General features: G+C 36.1%; 2 protein-coding genes and 1 long non-coding RNA gene across 3 annotated transcripts; all 3 read right to left on the bottom strand.

Annotated features, from left to right (window-relative positions):
* Positions 1-2300: 2300 nt before the first annotated feature.
* On the bottom strand, positions 2301-3747 carry LOC140785649 (uncharacterized). The gene is made up of 3 exons (XR_012108492.1): positions 3576-3747; positions 2733-3465; positions 2301-2641 (listed from the first exon to the last, which is right to left on the bottom strand). It is a non-coding gene; the product is annotated as an uncharacterized lncRNA (long non-coding RNA).
* Positions 3748-6745: 2998 nt separating this feature from the next.
* On the bottom strand, positions 6746-9319 carry LOC140786009 (terpene synthase 10-like). Its single transcript, XM_073134170.1, has 7 exons — positions 9091-9319; positions 8754-9021; positions 8288-8669; positions 7981-8199; positions 7728-7866; positions 7383-7628; positions 6746-7274 (listed from the first exon to the last, which is right to left on the bottom strand). The coding sequence occupies exons 1-7, from the start codon at positions 9295-9297 to the stop codon at positions 6969-6971; spliced, it is 1767 nt and encodes a 588-aa protein (XP_072990271.1). The 5' UTR covers positions 9298-9319; the 3' UTR covers positions 6746-6968.
* Positions 9320-10271: 952 nt separating this feature from the next.
* On the bottom strand, positions 10272-13780 carry LOC140787126 (protein ROOT HAIR DEFECTIVE 3 homolog 2-like). Its single transcript, XM_073135897.1, has 5 exons — positions 13615-13780; positions 11234-11358; positions 10874-11134; positions 10490-10802; positions 10272-10406 (listed from the first exon to the last, which is right to left on the bottom strand). The coding sequence occupies exons 1-4, from the start codon at positions 13754-13756 to the stop codon at positions 10719-10721; spliced, it is 612 nt and encodes a 203-aa protein (XP_072991998.1). The 5' UTR covers positions 13757-13780; the 3' UTR covers positions 10272-10406; positions 10490-10718.
* Between the last annotated feature and the right edge of the window lie 231 nt (positions 13781-14011).

The following is a 14011-nucleotide window of genomic DNA, read 5'->3' as shown; positions in this document are numbered from 1 at the left end:
TGTAGAAGCTAAGTACATTACATCGGGCAGTTGTTGCTCTTAATTATTGTGGATGAAACTAATGATAAAGAATTATGGTATTGAATAAGATAGTATGGTAATTTATTGTGATAATACGAGTGATATTAATATATCGAAAAATCTTATTCAACACTCGCGTACAAAACACATTGATATCCGATATTATTTTATACAAGAGTTAGTTGAAGAAAAAGTAATAGCACTGTAACATGTTGAAATGGAGAAATAATTGGGGGATTTGTTTACAAACTTTGGATATACAGATATTTAAATATTTTCGTATTTCTTTAGGGATTTATGTTTTGGACTGATATCTTTTGTGTTTGGGTTGCCTTTTATTATTTTTTTAGTTTTTTTTTACTCTAAAAATCTTTTGATTTTTTTTGTTACCATGGACGCATAAGGGTTGGATGTAGTCGTTAATCTATATGGTTGGCTTGTAATTGGCGACTCGGCGTGGAGTGGTGGCATATGAGCACAGCGTGAGGCGGCCAGGTGTTTGTGGAAATGACGGGGGTTCGAAAGAGTGGAACCTTTGGGCAGGGAGATTGGAAGAAAGTAATGGAAATTTCAGTATACAGTGAAAATTAAACATTTGGGCAGGGATTTCAACCGTTTTCATCCTGCCTTAATTAATATTTTTAAACGAAAAATGAAAATTAGTTTTGCATGTATCCGATTCCAATCACTATAGACCAAAGATGGCAACTCACTTTGGATGCATGTTTAATCCTCGGTAGCTTATACGTAGATATAGATAGATCTCTGCTTCTTGAATATTTTGCTTGCTAACAAGAGGAGTACTACGAGAAAAGTAGTAAAGCAACGTGGGAACTTATTTAATGATGATGGATGAAGAAAGAGAGATTCCAAGGAGAGGAGAGATTTATTATGAACAGGACCACATAGAGAGGAGAGATTGATCGATCTAGATGCTCGTTGAAATTGAATGCATACTAGTGAATATCTTAGCCAATATTGTGCGTACAAATAAAAGATCTAGAAAAATAATTGTCTGTAAATAAACCAACTTTAATAAATCTTGTACTCTCCTACTTTAACTTTTTGTATTTGGAATGATCCTGTTTAGAATTTTTGGCCTTTGGGCTCTCTAATTGGCAAAGATGACAAGCCATTACGGAGAAAACATGAAGCACATTCAAAATGCAAATAGTCTTGATGTAAAACATTGTACGATATCGACGTTACTCCTAGACATGATCATCCGGTGGGTCGGAGCTTTTCGGGCTAATCGGACTTAAGTATTTATTTACGATCCGATCCATCAATCACTCAAGCCGAGCCGGATTCAGGCCGAGCTAGAATAGTCTAACCCGTTACCGCCCGTCGACCGTGAGAGATCAGGCTAGCCGATCGGACCGAGCCGACCGGACCCACCAATCACTCTATGTTCTTGTTTAGTTATATATAATTAAGCAAATAATTATATGTCAAGAGGACTGAAGTGTGTGAATACCGGCCAATAATCTAAAGTTGTACACTAAACCATCTTTCCCTATCAACTTAAAATTTTAAAATATCTATGGGTTAATAATTAAACCCATGCATAAAATTTCCAAAATTTTACCGCAGCATACGAAGTTGTTGTTCCATAAGCTTGGCTTATAGTTCGTCAGGATTTGGCGACGCTTTTAACGTACATTTTAGGGACCATTCTCATCCCCATCCCCATCCCCATCCCCTGGTTATACCTGTCTACATAGACTCCCAATAAAGAGTGGGGCCACTTACATTATTGGGACATTTGCACAAAACATAAAATAACCATAATGTAGGGCTAAGAACAATTCATCCTAAATACTTTATTTTATATAATTCTTAGATAGTTTCTGCATAATAAACATCTAGCAAAAATCCAATGTGGATCTAAACTTTAGTGAAATTATAATTCATCTTTGTTACACTAAAATTCCAGAGTGCTAACTTTCATTTATTTTGTGTCACTTATCCTAACATATATCTAACTTTCTAATTTTAATATAAAAAACTAAAATACTCTTCTTTTTCATAACAAATAATTAAATAAAATATCCAGTGAAATAATTTTTTTTCATATTCTTCTAGAATCTTTTTTTGAATTTTGTATTTTAAACATATTAGATGGAACAAATTTAACAATTTAAAATAAAAAAATTGATTTCTAATTATTATACAAAAAATATGAATTATGAGAATTGATTGTAATCAAGCCGTGCTTCGGTCGAGTCAATTCGAGCTCTGATCAAGCATGAATTAAAATATTTTTAATCTGAGCCAACTTTGATCTTAAATAAAATTTGAGTTTAAATAAATCGATCAATAAGTAATTTCAAGTCTGAATTAATTCAAACTTAAATCAAACCCCATCATATTTGAATCTATCTATAGTGCAATGTGCTGCTAAGTCGGTAGTTCGGTGAATATAGAACCAATCCTATTTTTGATGCCTAAATCATCAAGTGTCACAAACATGAAAGCGTCTCCCGTCTATAAACATTGCAGCGAAAGAGGGAATAGGAACAGATCTGATCATGGCGCTCCACTTAAACCTTCCATTGTCTTCTTCTAATCTCACTACTCCACGCCGAGTCGACGTTTGTGATGTAGGAGGAGACGAATGCTGAAAGAATATCCACAAGTTGGAGGAGGAGATAAGGTATATGATCAAATATGGAACAGACGATTGTACATAAGGTCGAGCTCGTAGATACCTTAAGACACCTTGGGATGGCAATCACTTCCAAGGATGTGATGAGCTCTATCTTTACACCAGTGGATGCCATATGTTTGGAGACTAAAGATGATATCTATGTTACTGCACTCCTCGTTAGACTCCTCAGGGAGCATGGATTTAGTGTTTCACAAGGTGATTCATATTCTAAGCTCATATAATATATGTAGGGTTGGTCATGCAATTCTAATACACGACGCTCCTCTACTTGCAGGTGTTTTTGATAGGTTCAGAGATGAGGAAGGCAATTTCAAGGCTAGCTTGTGCTATCACACTAAAGGAATTTTAAGCCTCTACGAGGATTCCTATCTATCAATAGGAGGAGAAGATGCAGTAGATGAGGCTAGGGATTTCACAGTTAAGCACCTTAAGGAACTCTGAGACTTCATGTGGCTCATTCTCCAATGCAATGGAAGCTCCAATTATCTTCCTTTTGGTACATGCCAGCGAACCACCTTGTATGTAATCTCGCACTCGCCAATGCAATGGAAGCTCCAAGGCATGAGCCACATGCTCCCTTAGGATTTGTTGGTCTGATGAAGTTTCTAAGGATTCCTTGAGGTGCTTGGTTGCGAAATCCCTAGCCTCGTCTAGTGCATCTTCTCCTTCTATTGATAGATAGGAAGCCTCATAGAGGCTTAAAATTTCTTAAGTGTGATTGCACAAGCTAGCCTCGAAATTGCCCTCTTCATCTTTGAACCTATTGAAAACATCTGCAAGTAGAGGAACGTTATGTATTAGAATTGCATGATATATATATATATATATATATATATATATATATATATCTATATGATGTTGGAGGATGAAGTAAATTAATTACCTTGTGAAACACTAAATCCATGCTCTCTGAGTCTACAAAACCATAACGTATAGGAAGTGAGGATGCATGTATGTAATTTCGGTGGATCTCATAGCTTATATTGAAGTAGCCAACTGCATGCATACCCAAATGATATCATGGCATTAACTTTGAGAGTTTAACACTGATGGTCCCATGAAATGTTTTTATAGGAAGAAGCATCGAAAGTAATGGATATAATGATTTTCGTTTCACATAATTCTGAGTAAGAGTGAAAAGATAAAAAATTAAAACAGTCAAAACTAGACAAATTGGTAATTGTCTGATGTTACGACGATCATCAGAGGATAGTGGACTGCTAAGGTTGGTGAGGGATGGCCGTAAAGTATTGTGGCTTGTGGAGAAATATAGTGGCTAGGATTTGCTAATGGAAGTGACTATGGAAAATTAATTTACTTCTACTCTTAGTTTACTCTTACGACTACTCCTATGTTACTTCTACTCTTACTCCTAAGATAGATTAAGGCCAAAACATAATTTTCAATTCTTCAATAAATGATTAAATAAAAGAGTCAAACCATTATATATATAGAAGTCGAGTACAATAAATCCTACTAAGACTAGCTCAGGCTTATAATTTATTTTAAAAACTTACGTGACTTAATTAGACTTGTCCTAAAGATTTACTTAACTAGATTTATCTTAAAAGTTTACATGACTTAATTAGACTTACTTTTAAGGTTTACATGATTTAAATAGATTTGTCTTAGCAACTTACATAAAAAATAAATATAAATTAATTAAAAATTAAATAGACTTGATCTATCAAATCAAATATCATCATAATGTGATTTGACGTGACCCTACTCACAATTGTATGGCATTAATCATCTTGCTATTTCCATCTAAAATTTTCATAATCTACCTTATCCAACTATGCAATAGGTTTCTCAATACATTTCAATTTTTATTAATAATAGTAGGAGATTTAAAACTATAAAAAATTAAAAGCCAAATATGTTCATCAGTTAATTTTAAAAACGCTCTCATCTTTATAGTATTGATAGCAAGCAGAGGATGTCTAATAGTAGATTGTCCTCTAGAAAGTTCGCTCGTTTAGAACGGATTCAATTCAAAGCCCAAAAATAATAAAAAAAACCTCTATAGGGAATAAACACAAACACCTTGTATGCGACACAAGTAGAGTTCGCAGTCAATAAATCTAATAAAAAATTATATATGGAATAAACACAAACACCTTGTGTGCAATATAACTAGAGTTCACAATCAACAAATCTAATTTAAGTAAAATATTATAAAAATAATATCTCACATCTTTTAATCAAAATGAAAGTGATTAGTCCTAGGATGAGCCAATGTGAAAAGACAATCAAGAGGAGAAACAACTCATTGAAGCTACCAATAGTAAGGAGGGGATGACAAACTGATGCCAGTGAGGCCAGCACAGGGAGGCACGGACCGTGGCCAATTACACGACGAGATTCGCGACAAGAAAAAGAAAGGGAGTACGAGAGGACACTACGGAGCTTATTAAAACAAAGTTGATTTAATAAGCTGGAACGCAACGCCTATGCTGAGCACATGTACTCACTTTTATTTATTTTATTTTTCTTTTGGGATGTTACCAGTAAACCCTTTCTTGATGGTCAAACTAAAAAATAAAAAAATATTGTTCTCAACTCTAGTAGATATCTTAGTGAAATCTTCTGCATAAAAACTGAAGATCTAGATAATTAATTATCTATAAACAGACCAACTTCAATAGTTGACGCTATATCACTCTCTTACTTTATTTTTGGATCTGAAAGGGATCTTGTGTAGTAGATGACAAAGATGACAAGGCGTCATAATCATGTTTCATCAATCATCTCCATCTCCATTGTGAAAACTTGAAGCACATTCAAAGAGACCAAGGCCAGCTGCTTCGATGTAAAGCACTGTACGATTACGGATATTGACGTTACTCCGCACACCACGGATCAAACAGGTAAATCTTTTTTTAATAGATAGCTTTGGAAAGTTAATTGGGGACCCTATAATTATTGCTCATTTTTATATTACTTATTTATTTGTTTTTCGTGACATACTGAAGTAGTAAAATATCAGAATTAATCTTCTTCTTATTTTAATTAATTTATTCACAGTATCTTGTTCTTTAAATTTACAATAAACTACATTTTCTTCTGTCTTTCCTACTCAAATCTTAATTATCTCTCTTTATCACAATATAACTCCCTTCAAATACTGGATCATGAGATAAAAGATTCATATTCGCTCAAATAATAAGGCATTGGATTTCAATGGACCTCTTGATCATACGTCATGAGCTAGCTAGTATCAAAGTCTATAATTTCTGTCATGAATTAATAAGGCCCAATAACAAGCATAAAGCCACCCTTTCATCCTAAGTAAGAGCCAAAAGTGTACTTAGATTGGGTTTCTATAGTAATTCTTATCCGTGTTCAAATCGATCAAATGAAACTGCATGTAAGTCCCCGAGATACTAATCTTTTAATTGAATATAATTTCATCAATTGAAATCTAGCTTACATTTCGATAAACAAAGTATTAGAAACATAGCGGCAGGGGTTTAGTTTATTCTTTTAGTAGAGCTGTAGTAGCATGACTGTTACAAATCAAATTCACACCGATTTGTTCATACAAAAAATTATGATATTTTTATGGTAATAACTTCACAAGTAAAGATTCTTTTGGCTCTAGTTTTACATGATTCTCACTTTGAGGTAAGAAAATAAAATTAAAACAATGAAAGAAGGCTAAAACTAAATAGAATTATAAATATCTAATCCTGCGGCGATTGTCGAAGGATAGCGAATGGCCAAGAGTAGTGGAGGACAATCATAAGGTAGGTGACTCGTGGAAAAAGATGATGGCTAGAGTTTAGAAAAAAAAAATGTAATAATAGAGGTGATGATGAAAAATTAATTTACTTAAACTCCTAGTTTACTCTTACGACTACTCCTATGCTACACTTACTCTTACTCCTAAGATGGACTAAGGCTAAACCATAATTTTTAATTCTTCGATAGATGCATAAATAGTTAAACAAAGAAGCACAACCCCTCATATAGAGAGATATTAGGTACAATATATCATAATGTGACTAGCTCTAAAGATTTACACAACTCAAACTAGGACTTAACTTATAGGCTTACATGACTTAATTGGATTATCTTAAAAGTTTACATAACATAACATAACTGAACTTGACTTGGACACTTACATAATTTAACTAGATTTACATTAAGAGCTTACATAAAAGATAAGCATAAATCAACTAAAAGATAAATCAACTCGATTCATCAAGTCCAAAATCCTCGTAATGTAATCTGGCATGACCCGATTCGAATTAAGGACTCAGATTATTATGTCCTACATCTTGATAGGTTTGATCAACATTGTGTTGACTTTGTCCTTAGTTTCTCCATCAGGATCTCCATACCCATCACCATTAAGATAATAACACAGCCCCATTCTAGATATGTTGATGGCAATATTGCTGAGGGATTCTTGGAAAGCAGAATTAGAAGCAGCAGCAGCAAGGTGATCTCTATTCAATGCTTTCCAGTAGGCAGAGATCAATTCTTTGATATGTTCACGAGCTACAGCCTCTGTAACACCTTTCTCATGCATGTAGCATTGAACGGATTTTGGAACATCTCCTCTCTCGTGCTCGGCCTGAATCAAAAATTTTAGCCCAGATAAAATCATCAACATTAACTTAGCAATTGGTAGAAGATACAAGTTTCTTAGATCTACGTTAAAGTTGAGATATATATAACTTACTGTGCATGTAGCCAAATCATCAAAAAGACGTAAATTCATGGACGAGGACCGCATGATGTTCGGGTAATCATGGAAGGACTCTAAATCTTCCTTGGTTACATGCTGGCTGAGACAATAGAAATGAGATAGAACAAGATGACCAGATATAGTAACCCATGCATTGCCCAAGTACTCCTCCAGTGTTGGTGTATACCCCTTGTAATACCACTTTGCTTCTACCAGGCATGCTTTACATAGATCTGTCCACTGAAACAACGTACAAGGCCAAAAGTACGTGTTAAGATAGAAGCTAACAATCTAGAAAGTTGGGACTTTACGTAGATCAGTACGTTTATATGTACTTACTGCTCTCTTTAGGTATGGATTGATGTCCAGCCCTCTCTCTTCCATGGCTCTGTAACATATATCATTCGTTGTGTTGAAGAGTGCTAAAAAGAGTAGTCTCATGTACTCTGGAAGTTTTCTAGTTGCTGTAACATCCCACCTAAGATTCCATTGTGTAGTTTAAGTTAGTAACTCGAATTAAAACCCCCTTTTTTTATTTGTTTGTGTTGTGTATAACTAGTGAAAATTAATATGACTAGGAGCTTTGCATGACCTGTCCACAGCATCAGTAAAAAGCTCAAGCTCGTCAAGGGTTCCATGGACGTCGTAAGTATCATCAATTGCGGTCACAAAGCAATTTTCTTTAGTCCATACTTCCCTCAAGTACCAATTCTTGGGTTCAAAGCTCCATCCTACTGTCCAGAGGTAGTTCTCCACCAGCCGATCTCTAGAGAAAGGTAGCCTCTCCCAAAGGCCTATATTGGACCACCAACTACAACAACAAAATCTTGTGTTAGCTAGGAATTATTATTTGCATACCAAAATTTGCAACATTTATGGCATCAATTATATGACTTTACCTCGACACTTCCTTGAGCTCACTCTTATATGTGTTCTGAACCATGTTGAAGTCTAACTTAGCAAACTCAAGTAGAAGAGAACTCATGTCATCTTCCTTTTGGTACATGTCAATGAACCACCTTGTATGTAATCTTGGCATTCGCCAATGCAATGGAAGCTCCAAGGCATGAGCCACGTGCTCTCTTAGGATTTGTTGTTGGTCTGATGGGGTTTGTAAGAACTCCTTAAGATGCCTAGTGGTAAAGTACCTAGCCTCATCTAGTGCATCTTCTCCTCCTATTGATAGATACGAAGCCTCATAGAGGCTTAAAATTCCTTTAGTGTGATTGCACAGGCTACCCTTGAAGTTGCCCTTCTCATCTCTGAAACTATCAAAAACATCTGCAAGTAGAGGAACGTCATGTATTAATATATATATATATATATATATATATATGAGGTTGGAGGACGAATTAAATTAATTACCTTGCGAAACACAAAACCCATGCTCTCTGAGGAGTCTAAAGAGGAGTGCAATAACATAGATATCATCTTTCATCTCCAAACATATGTCATCCACTGATGTAAAGATAGTGCTCATCGCATCCTTGATCTCATCCTTGAAGTGATATCCCACCCCAAGCTGTCTTAAGGTATCGACGAGTTCGAGCTTATCTACGATCCTCTGTTCCATATTGATCATATACCTTACCTCCTCCTTCAACTTGTCTATCGTTTTGGCCTTCATGTCGTCCTACACCAGAAGTAGCATAGTTTTACCTTAGCATGGCTTCCTATATATTAATTAGACAATTTTAGTTACCGTAGACGCATCGACCATCAAGGACTGGACGTCATCGTTAGTCCATATGGTTGGCTTGTAATTGGCTACTCGGCGTGGAGTAGTGGCATATGAGCACAGCTTGAGGCGGCCAGTTGTTTGTGGAAATGACGGGGATTGGAAAGAGTGGAACCTTTGGGCAGGGAGATTGGAAGAAAGTAACGGAAGTTTGAGAAGTTGGAGAGCCATGGTGAGATTTGCTCCTAATTCCTCCTAACCCGCAATATTTATAAACAGGGGAGGCTTTACAACTTGGTTGAGTTTTGTAAAAATTACATTAATTATTGGTTCAACATAAGCTATGGTATACACGGAAAGTAGATGGATTCTCATCTTCTATAAGATGCCAAAAGAAGGAAATAATATTCTGGATTTTGACGTAATTACTTTCGACTCGCTGTCCTTTTGCACAAAATAACACGTTCAAATTGTTTAACTTGGAGGAGAGAACATGAGGTGTGTATATATATATTCTAGAAGGCAACATTTATTTCACACGATTAAGAGGAAAGAAAGTTTACCAACCGACAGAGTGTGCAGTGCACTAATCTCGACAATTTAGTACACTTCCTAACATATAAGTTATAATCCCTGTGAAAAAAATAAGTGATTTTCTAATGCCAACGGTATTAGAGTAGAAAAGATTAAAACTATAGTTCTCTAATAGTGTAACATTTCACGGATCGGATTTTTTTAGCGAATGAGAGTGTTAGAGTACAAATAATTAAACCATCTTTCCCTATCAACTTAAGTTTTTAAAATTAAAATAGTCTGTGGGTTGACAATTAAACCCATGCGGTATAAAATTTCCAAAATTTTACCGCAGCATCACCGGTCAACGACTGTACGAAGTCGTTGTTCCATAAGCTTGGCTAATAGTTCGTTACTCGGCGCCGAGTCTCTGATATGCTGCACAGGATTCAGCGACGCGTTTAACGTACATTTTAGGGACCATCCCCTGATTATACCTGTCTACACAGAGTGGGCCGCTTAGATAATTGGGACATTTGCACAAAATATAAAACGTCCATAACAGGAAAAGAAACTAACAGTTGTAAAAATTCATAATAAAACAGGTTTATTCTAGAATCTAGGACAATTCTGAACATTCAGACAATATGAAGATCTCAGAAATATGACAAAAAAGGACTAGATAATTACAGGTATATGATGCCTGGAGACAGTGACCTTACTTGAGTGGAGATTGCTTGGGCGACAGTGTAGTCAGTCTGTGTTTTAAATTGCCTCCAAATAGACTTGCACTGCACAGGTGTAATCAATGTATTCTTTGGAGGAACCTAAGCAGTACATGCATAGGTATGCTTAATTTTCATGGAGATAAAGATTGTGCAATAAGAATCCAAGTGTAATTAAGCACCACCTCTTCCCATGTGCTTGAGGCAAGTAGATCTACAGAAGCATCAATACTCCTATTTTGTGAAACTGGACCTCCATCTAAGAGAGCCGAGCGGAGAGCACTCTCTATCTTATCCTGCTTGTCATCCAAACGCACGGCTGAAAATACAGACAGAAGTTCTAGGGCCTGCACCATTAGCAATAATGTGCTAGAGTCATTTTCCATGCTAGTTACCAGACAGAACACACAAGACTCATGTGATAGTACGAATATCTTCATTTCCAGTCCAGACCCTAGGCATTGCATCCTTGTCATGACTAAATACAGTGGAGAATCTGCAAAAGATCCAATAAGAATAAGATAATAGAAGGTAGATAATGATAAGATGCACCATTGTTATAATCATCTATCCTTCATATGCATCAAAACTTTTCCAGCTTCTTCTCTAGCTCTTTTTTCCACAACACGTCTTGCATAGTCCTTTAAATCTAAGATCATCATGTCACAAGTCTCCTTGTCAAGCTCAAAACCAGATATAGAAGTTGAGAATGCTGACGCAGCTTTCTCTGTCTCAAGCCTGTAAAGCTGCCTAATAGATGCCCATGTATCTTGCCCAGCAGCTTCCAGAAGCAACTCCACGGGTTCACTCAGTGTTTTTGTAAGTTTGCTCTGCCAAGCAAAATAACATCCTTAAATTATCACGGAAGAATTTGAACATGTCACTGTGTTAGTTCACAAGCATATTTTTCTCAGAACACTTAGAGAAACCTCATAAGCAGCTTTCAGTTCGGCCAATTTTGCACTACGAATAAATGCCACATGAGCTTCAATATCACATTGGAGCTTGTCCCTAACTTTGGAAACGTCCCAATTTGCGTGCTTGAGTGCCAAATCTGGAGAAGTCAGCCAGCATAAGAGGGTGATATAATTTGTACATAATGCAGTACGGTTATTCTCTTCTACAGGCAAACGACACTGGAACTAAACGCAAGTCCGCTGAAAAATATAGAACTGGTAAAACCTCCCATTGTAGATCAGCAAGAGAAAATTTTAGAGAACAGAAGAGAATGGTACAAGTTCACGACGTGCTTAGAAATGGTTTTGAAGTACACAGTACTGATTGTGCCTTCCAAGATCATTATTGTATGATCCTATCATAACTAAACTCATTTATGCACAGAAAAGGGAAAAACAAGGATTTTATAGCCAGAACAAAAAATATCCCCATATGGCTTTTTTGTTCTATTTTTAAATCAAATATAGAACCAGTGAACCACCTATACTCTATTGAGAATTGAGATGCATATTGTAACTCTGATTTGTTAACATCCCTTCAATACACTAGCTATGAACCTAACTACGTCCCTCCAACAAGATAGAAAGGAGCTAACCCAAAAACATAAAAGGCCAATTGTCTACATTATTGTAGCAGTATAGGCTCTTGAAACAAAGCAGCTAAGAATTTATGACATTTGAAGCACAAATACTTAACTCCAAGGTTTTCTATTTCTCTTCTCTCTCTCTCTCCCCACTGTTTAACTCCCCCTTTTTTCTGATATGAACCAGCCTAGGAGTGGACTTGTGGACCAATCTGAGTGTGGATTGACGGAAGATGATGGTGCGGATGGAGTAGGACAGCGGTAGGCGTGATGCGATTTAGCTAGGGAGATGGTGTGGACAGTCGTGGTGGTGGGTAGATATAGACATGATCAAATGGCCCAGCCCGACTCGACCCGGTTTGGACTGGACTAAGCTCAGCCTGGACCCGGTTTAGGCTCAGCCCGGCCCGAGCTCGAACTACCCATGGGCAGCACGGGCCAGCCCGAAAGCCCGTCCGTTCTGCTACAGTACCCGCCCGTCTGCTACAGTAATTTACCCGTTTCTGCTACAGTAATTTACCACTGCTACAATAATTTACCACTTCTATAGTAAAAAATATTTTGGTATTATACTGTTTTGCATTATTTTAAGTACACCTTTAAAAAATTTAATTTATTTTAATTTTTTTATAAAAAATAAGCTAATAGTTAAAAAAATTGTAAAAATAGCTAAAATATGGGTTGGGCCGAGTGATTGGTGGGTCGGGCCGGCCCGGCTCGACCGGCTAACCTGATCCCTCACGGGCTAACGGGCGATAACGGACTAGACTATTCTAGTCCAGCATGACCCGAGTGATTGGTGGGTCGGACCGTGAATACATACTTAAGCCCGGTTGGCCCGAAAAGCCCGGGACTATCCAATGATCATGTCTAGGTAGATACGAAAAATGGAGGGGGAAATATTGGCCTTAGGGCAAGCATCGACTTGGCTTAAGAGACGTCAAGGTAAGAACAAGAGGAAGAGATAGATATGATTCAATAATTCTTCGAACATACAAACCATAAGACCTTATATAGAAAATTAGAGACTAAACTAAACAATCCTAAAGTATCTAAAATAAACTAAGGATTAATCATATCCATCCATCTTCCATCTCTCCCTCGGATTTGATCGTAGTCTCTCTCTAGATATAATCTGAATTTTGAAAGTCAGAATACGACAAATGTAGATAGTGATGCAACCGATCTAATCTATCTGGCTTCATATTATTCGGACATTATATGAATATCTTATAATTATCTTTTTGAAACTATGCAGATTATAAATTTCTGTAATTTTGGGATTTGGACTAATTTCGTAATCAAGCTCAATTTAGACATGGACCATATCACTTTCTTACTGCTGCAGAATAATTCATTGCGAAATAGCAAAAGTATTTGCACACTAGTGGGCTCTCTTATTATTAAGCATCACACAAAAAAATGTTAGCTTAATTTCCTAGTTGTTATAATATAAAATATTAAAATTATCATTCTATAACGGTTTAAGTTTTTAAAGTAGTTGGTAAATTAATATAGTATTAGAGCTAGATATCATAAGTTCAAATGTTGTCATGCCCACTTTTGCTTAAAAAAAATATAAAACCTTCACCAACTTAAATCAAGTCTGTTTCGTGGGTCTATCAAAATGCTTCAAACTCAAAAGTAAGAGAGAGTGCTAGAATATAAGTATAAAATTATTATTTTATACCAGCTTAAATTTTCAAAGTAATTGGAAGCTATTTAAATACTTACAAAGATCTTACATCAGAGTTCAACAAAGACACTAACCTTTCAGTCCCATATCAAAGTCAAGCATGGAAGCATGCTTACAAGCATGAACTGATGTCGCAAAGCCCTTTCCACTATTAAGTGATTGTTCTAGATGACTCTTGAAATTATTAAAAGCTTTGGAGTGTAGATGTCTCAACATTGCTTGGAAAGAAAAATGCACATACTGCAAAAATGGAGAAGGAAAATTAAATGAGAAATAATACCATGTAACTGGAAAAGGTGTAATAGAAACATAATCCCAAATTTGTACTTGCTTTATATATCCTAAAAAATATATATAGGAATAAACCAGCTTGTTATGTGTGCTCGTGTGCTTATGTGTGTTGACACTTGACACTAAAAGGAGCTCCTTATTAAAGTTATTTGTGACATGCCATGGCAATGGTTGGCTGAC

This window comes from Typha latifolia, chromosome 4 (genome assembly GCF_019914945.1).
Source record: "Typha latifolia isolate L0001 chromosome 4, TyphaL0001v2, whole genome shotgun sequence".
In the NCBI taxonomy this organism is placed as follows: Eukaryota; Viridiplantae; Streptophyta; class Magnoliopsida; order Poales; family Typhaceae; genus Typha; species Typha latifolia.
Note: the sequence above shows the minus strand (reverse complement) of the source record. Positions and strands in the feature narration are given on the sequence as shown.

What these genes read in the sequence shown, in the direction of transcription:
- LOC140786009 (XM_073134170.1), bottom strand. Translation starts at nt 9,297, where the DNA reads ATGGCTCTCCAACTTCTCAAACTTCCGTTACTTTCTTCCAATCTCCCT. An exon ending in GAGCTCAAGGAAGTGTCGAG is followed by an intron (nt 8,200 to 8,287) that starts GTAAAGTCATAT and finishes TTGTTGTTGTAG; the next exon opens with TTGGTGGTCCAATATAGGCC. An exon ending in TTTACTGATGCTGTGGACAG is followed by an intron (nt 7,867 to 7,980) that starts GTCATGCAAAGC and finishes ATGGAATCTTAG; the next exon opens with GTGGGATGTTACAGCAACTA.
- LOC140787126 (XM_073135897.1), bottom strand. Translation starts at nt 13,756, where the DNA reads ATGTTGAGACATCTACACTCCAAAGCTTTTAATAATTTCAAGAGTCAT. An exon ending in CTTTGATATGGGACTGAAAG is followed by an intron (nt 11,359 to 13,614) that starts GTTAGTGTCTTT and finishes TGACTTCTCCAG; the next exon opens with ATTTGGCACTCAAGCACGCA. An exon ending in TTTTGATGCATATGAAGGAT is followed by an intron (nt 10,803 to 10,873) that starts AGATGATTATAA and finishes TGGATCTTTTGC; the next exon opens with AGATTCTCCACTGTATTTAG.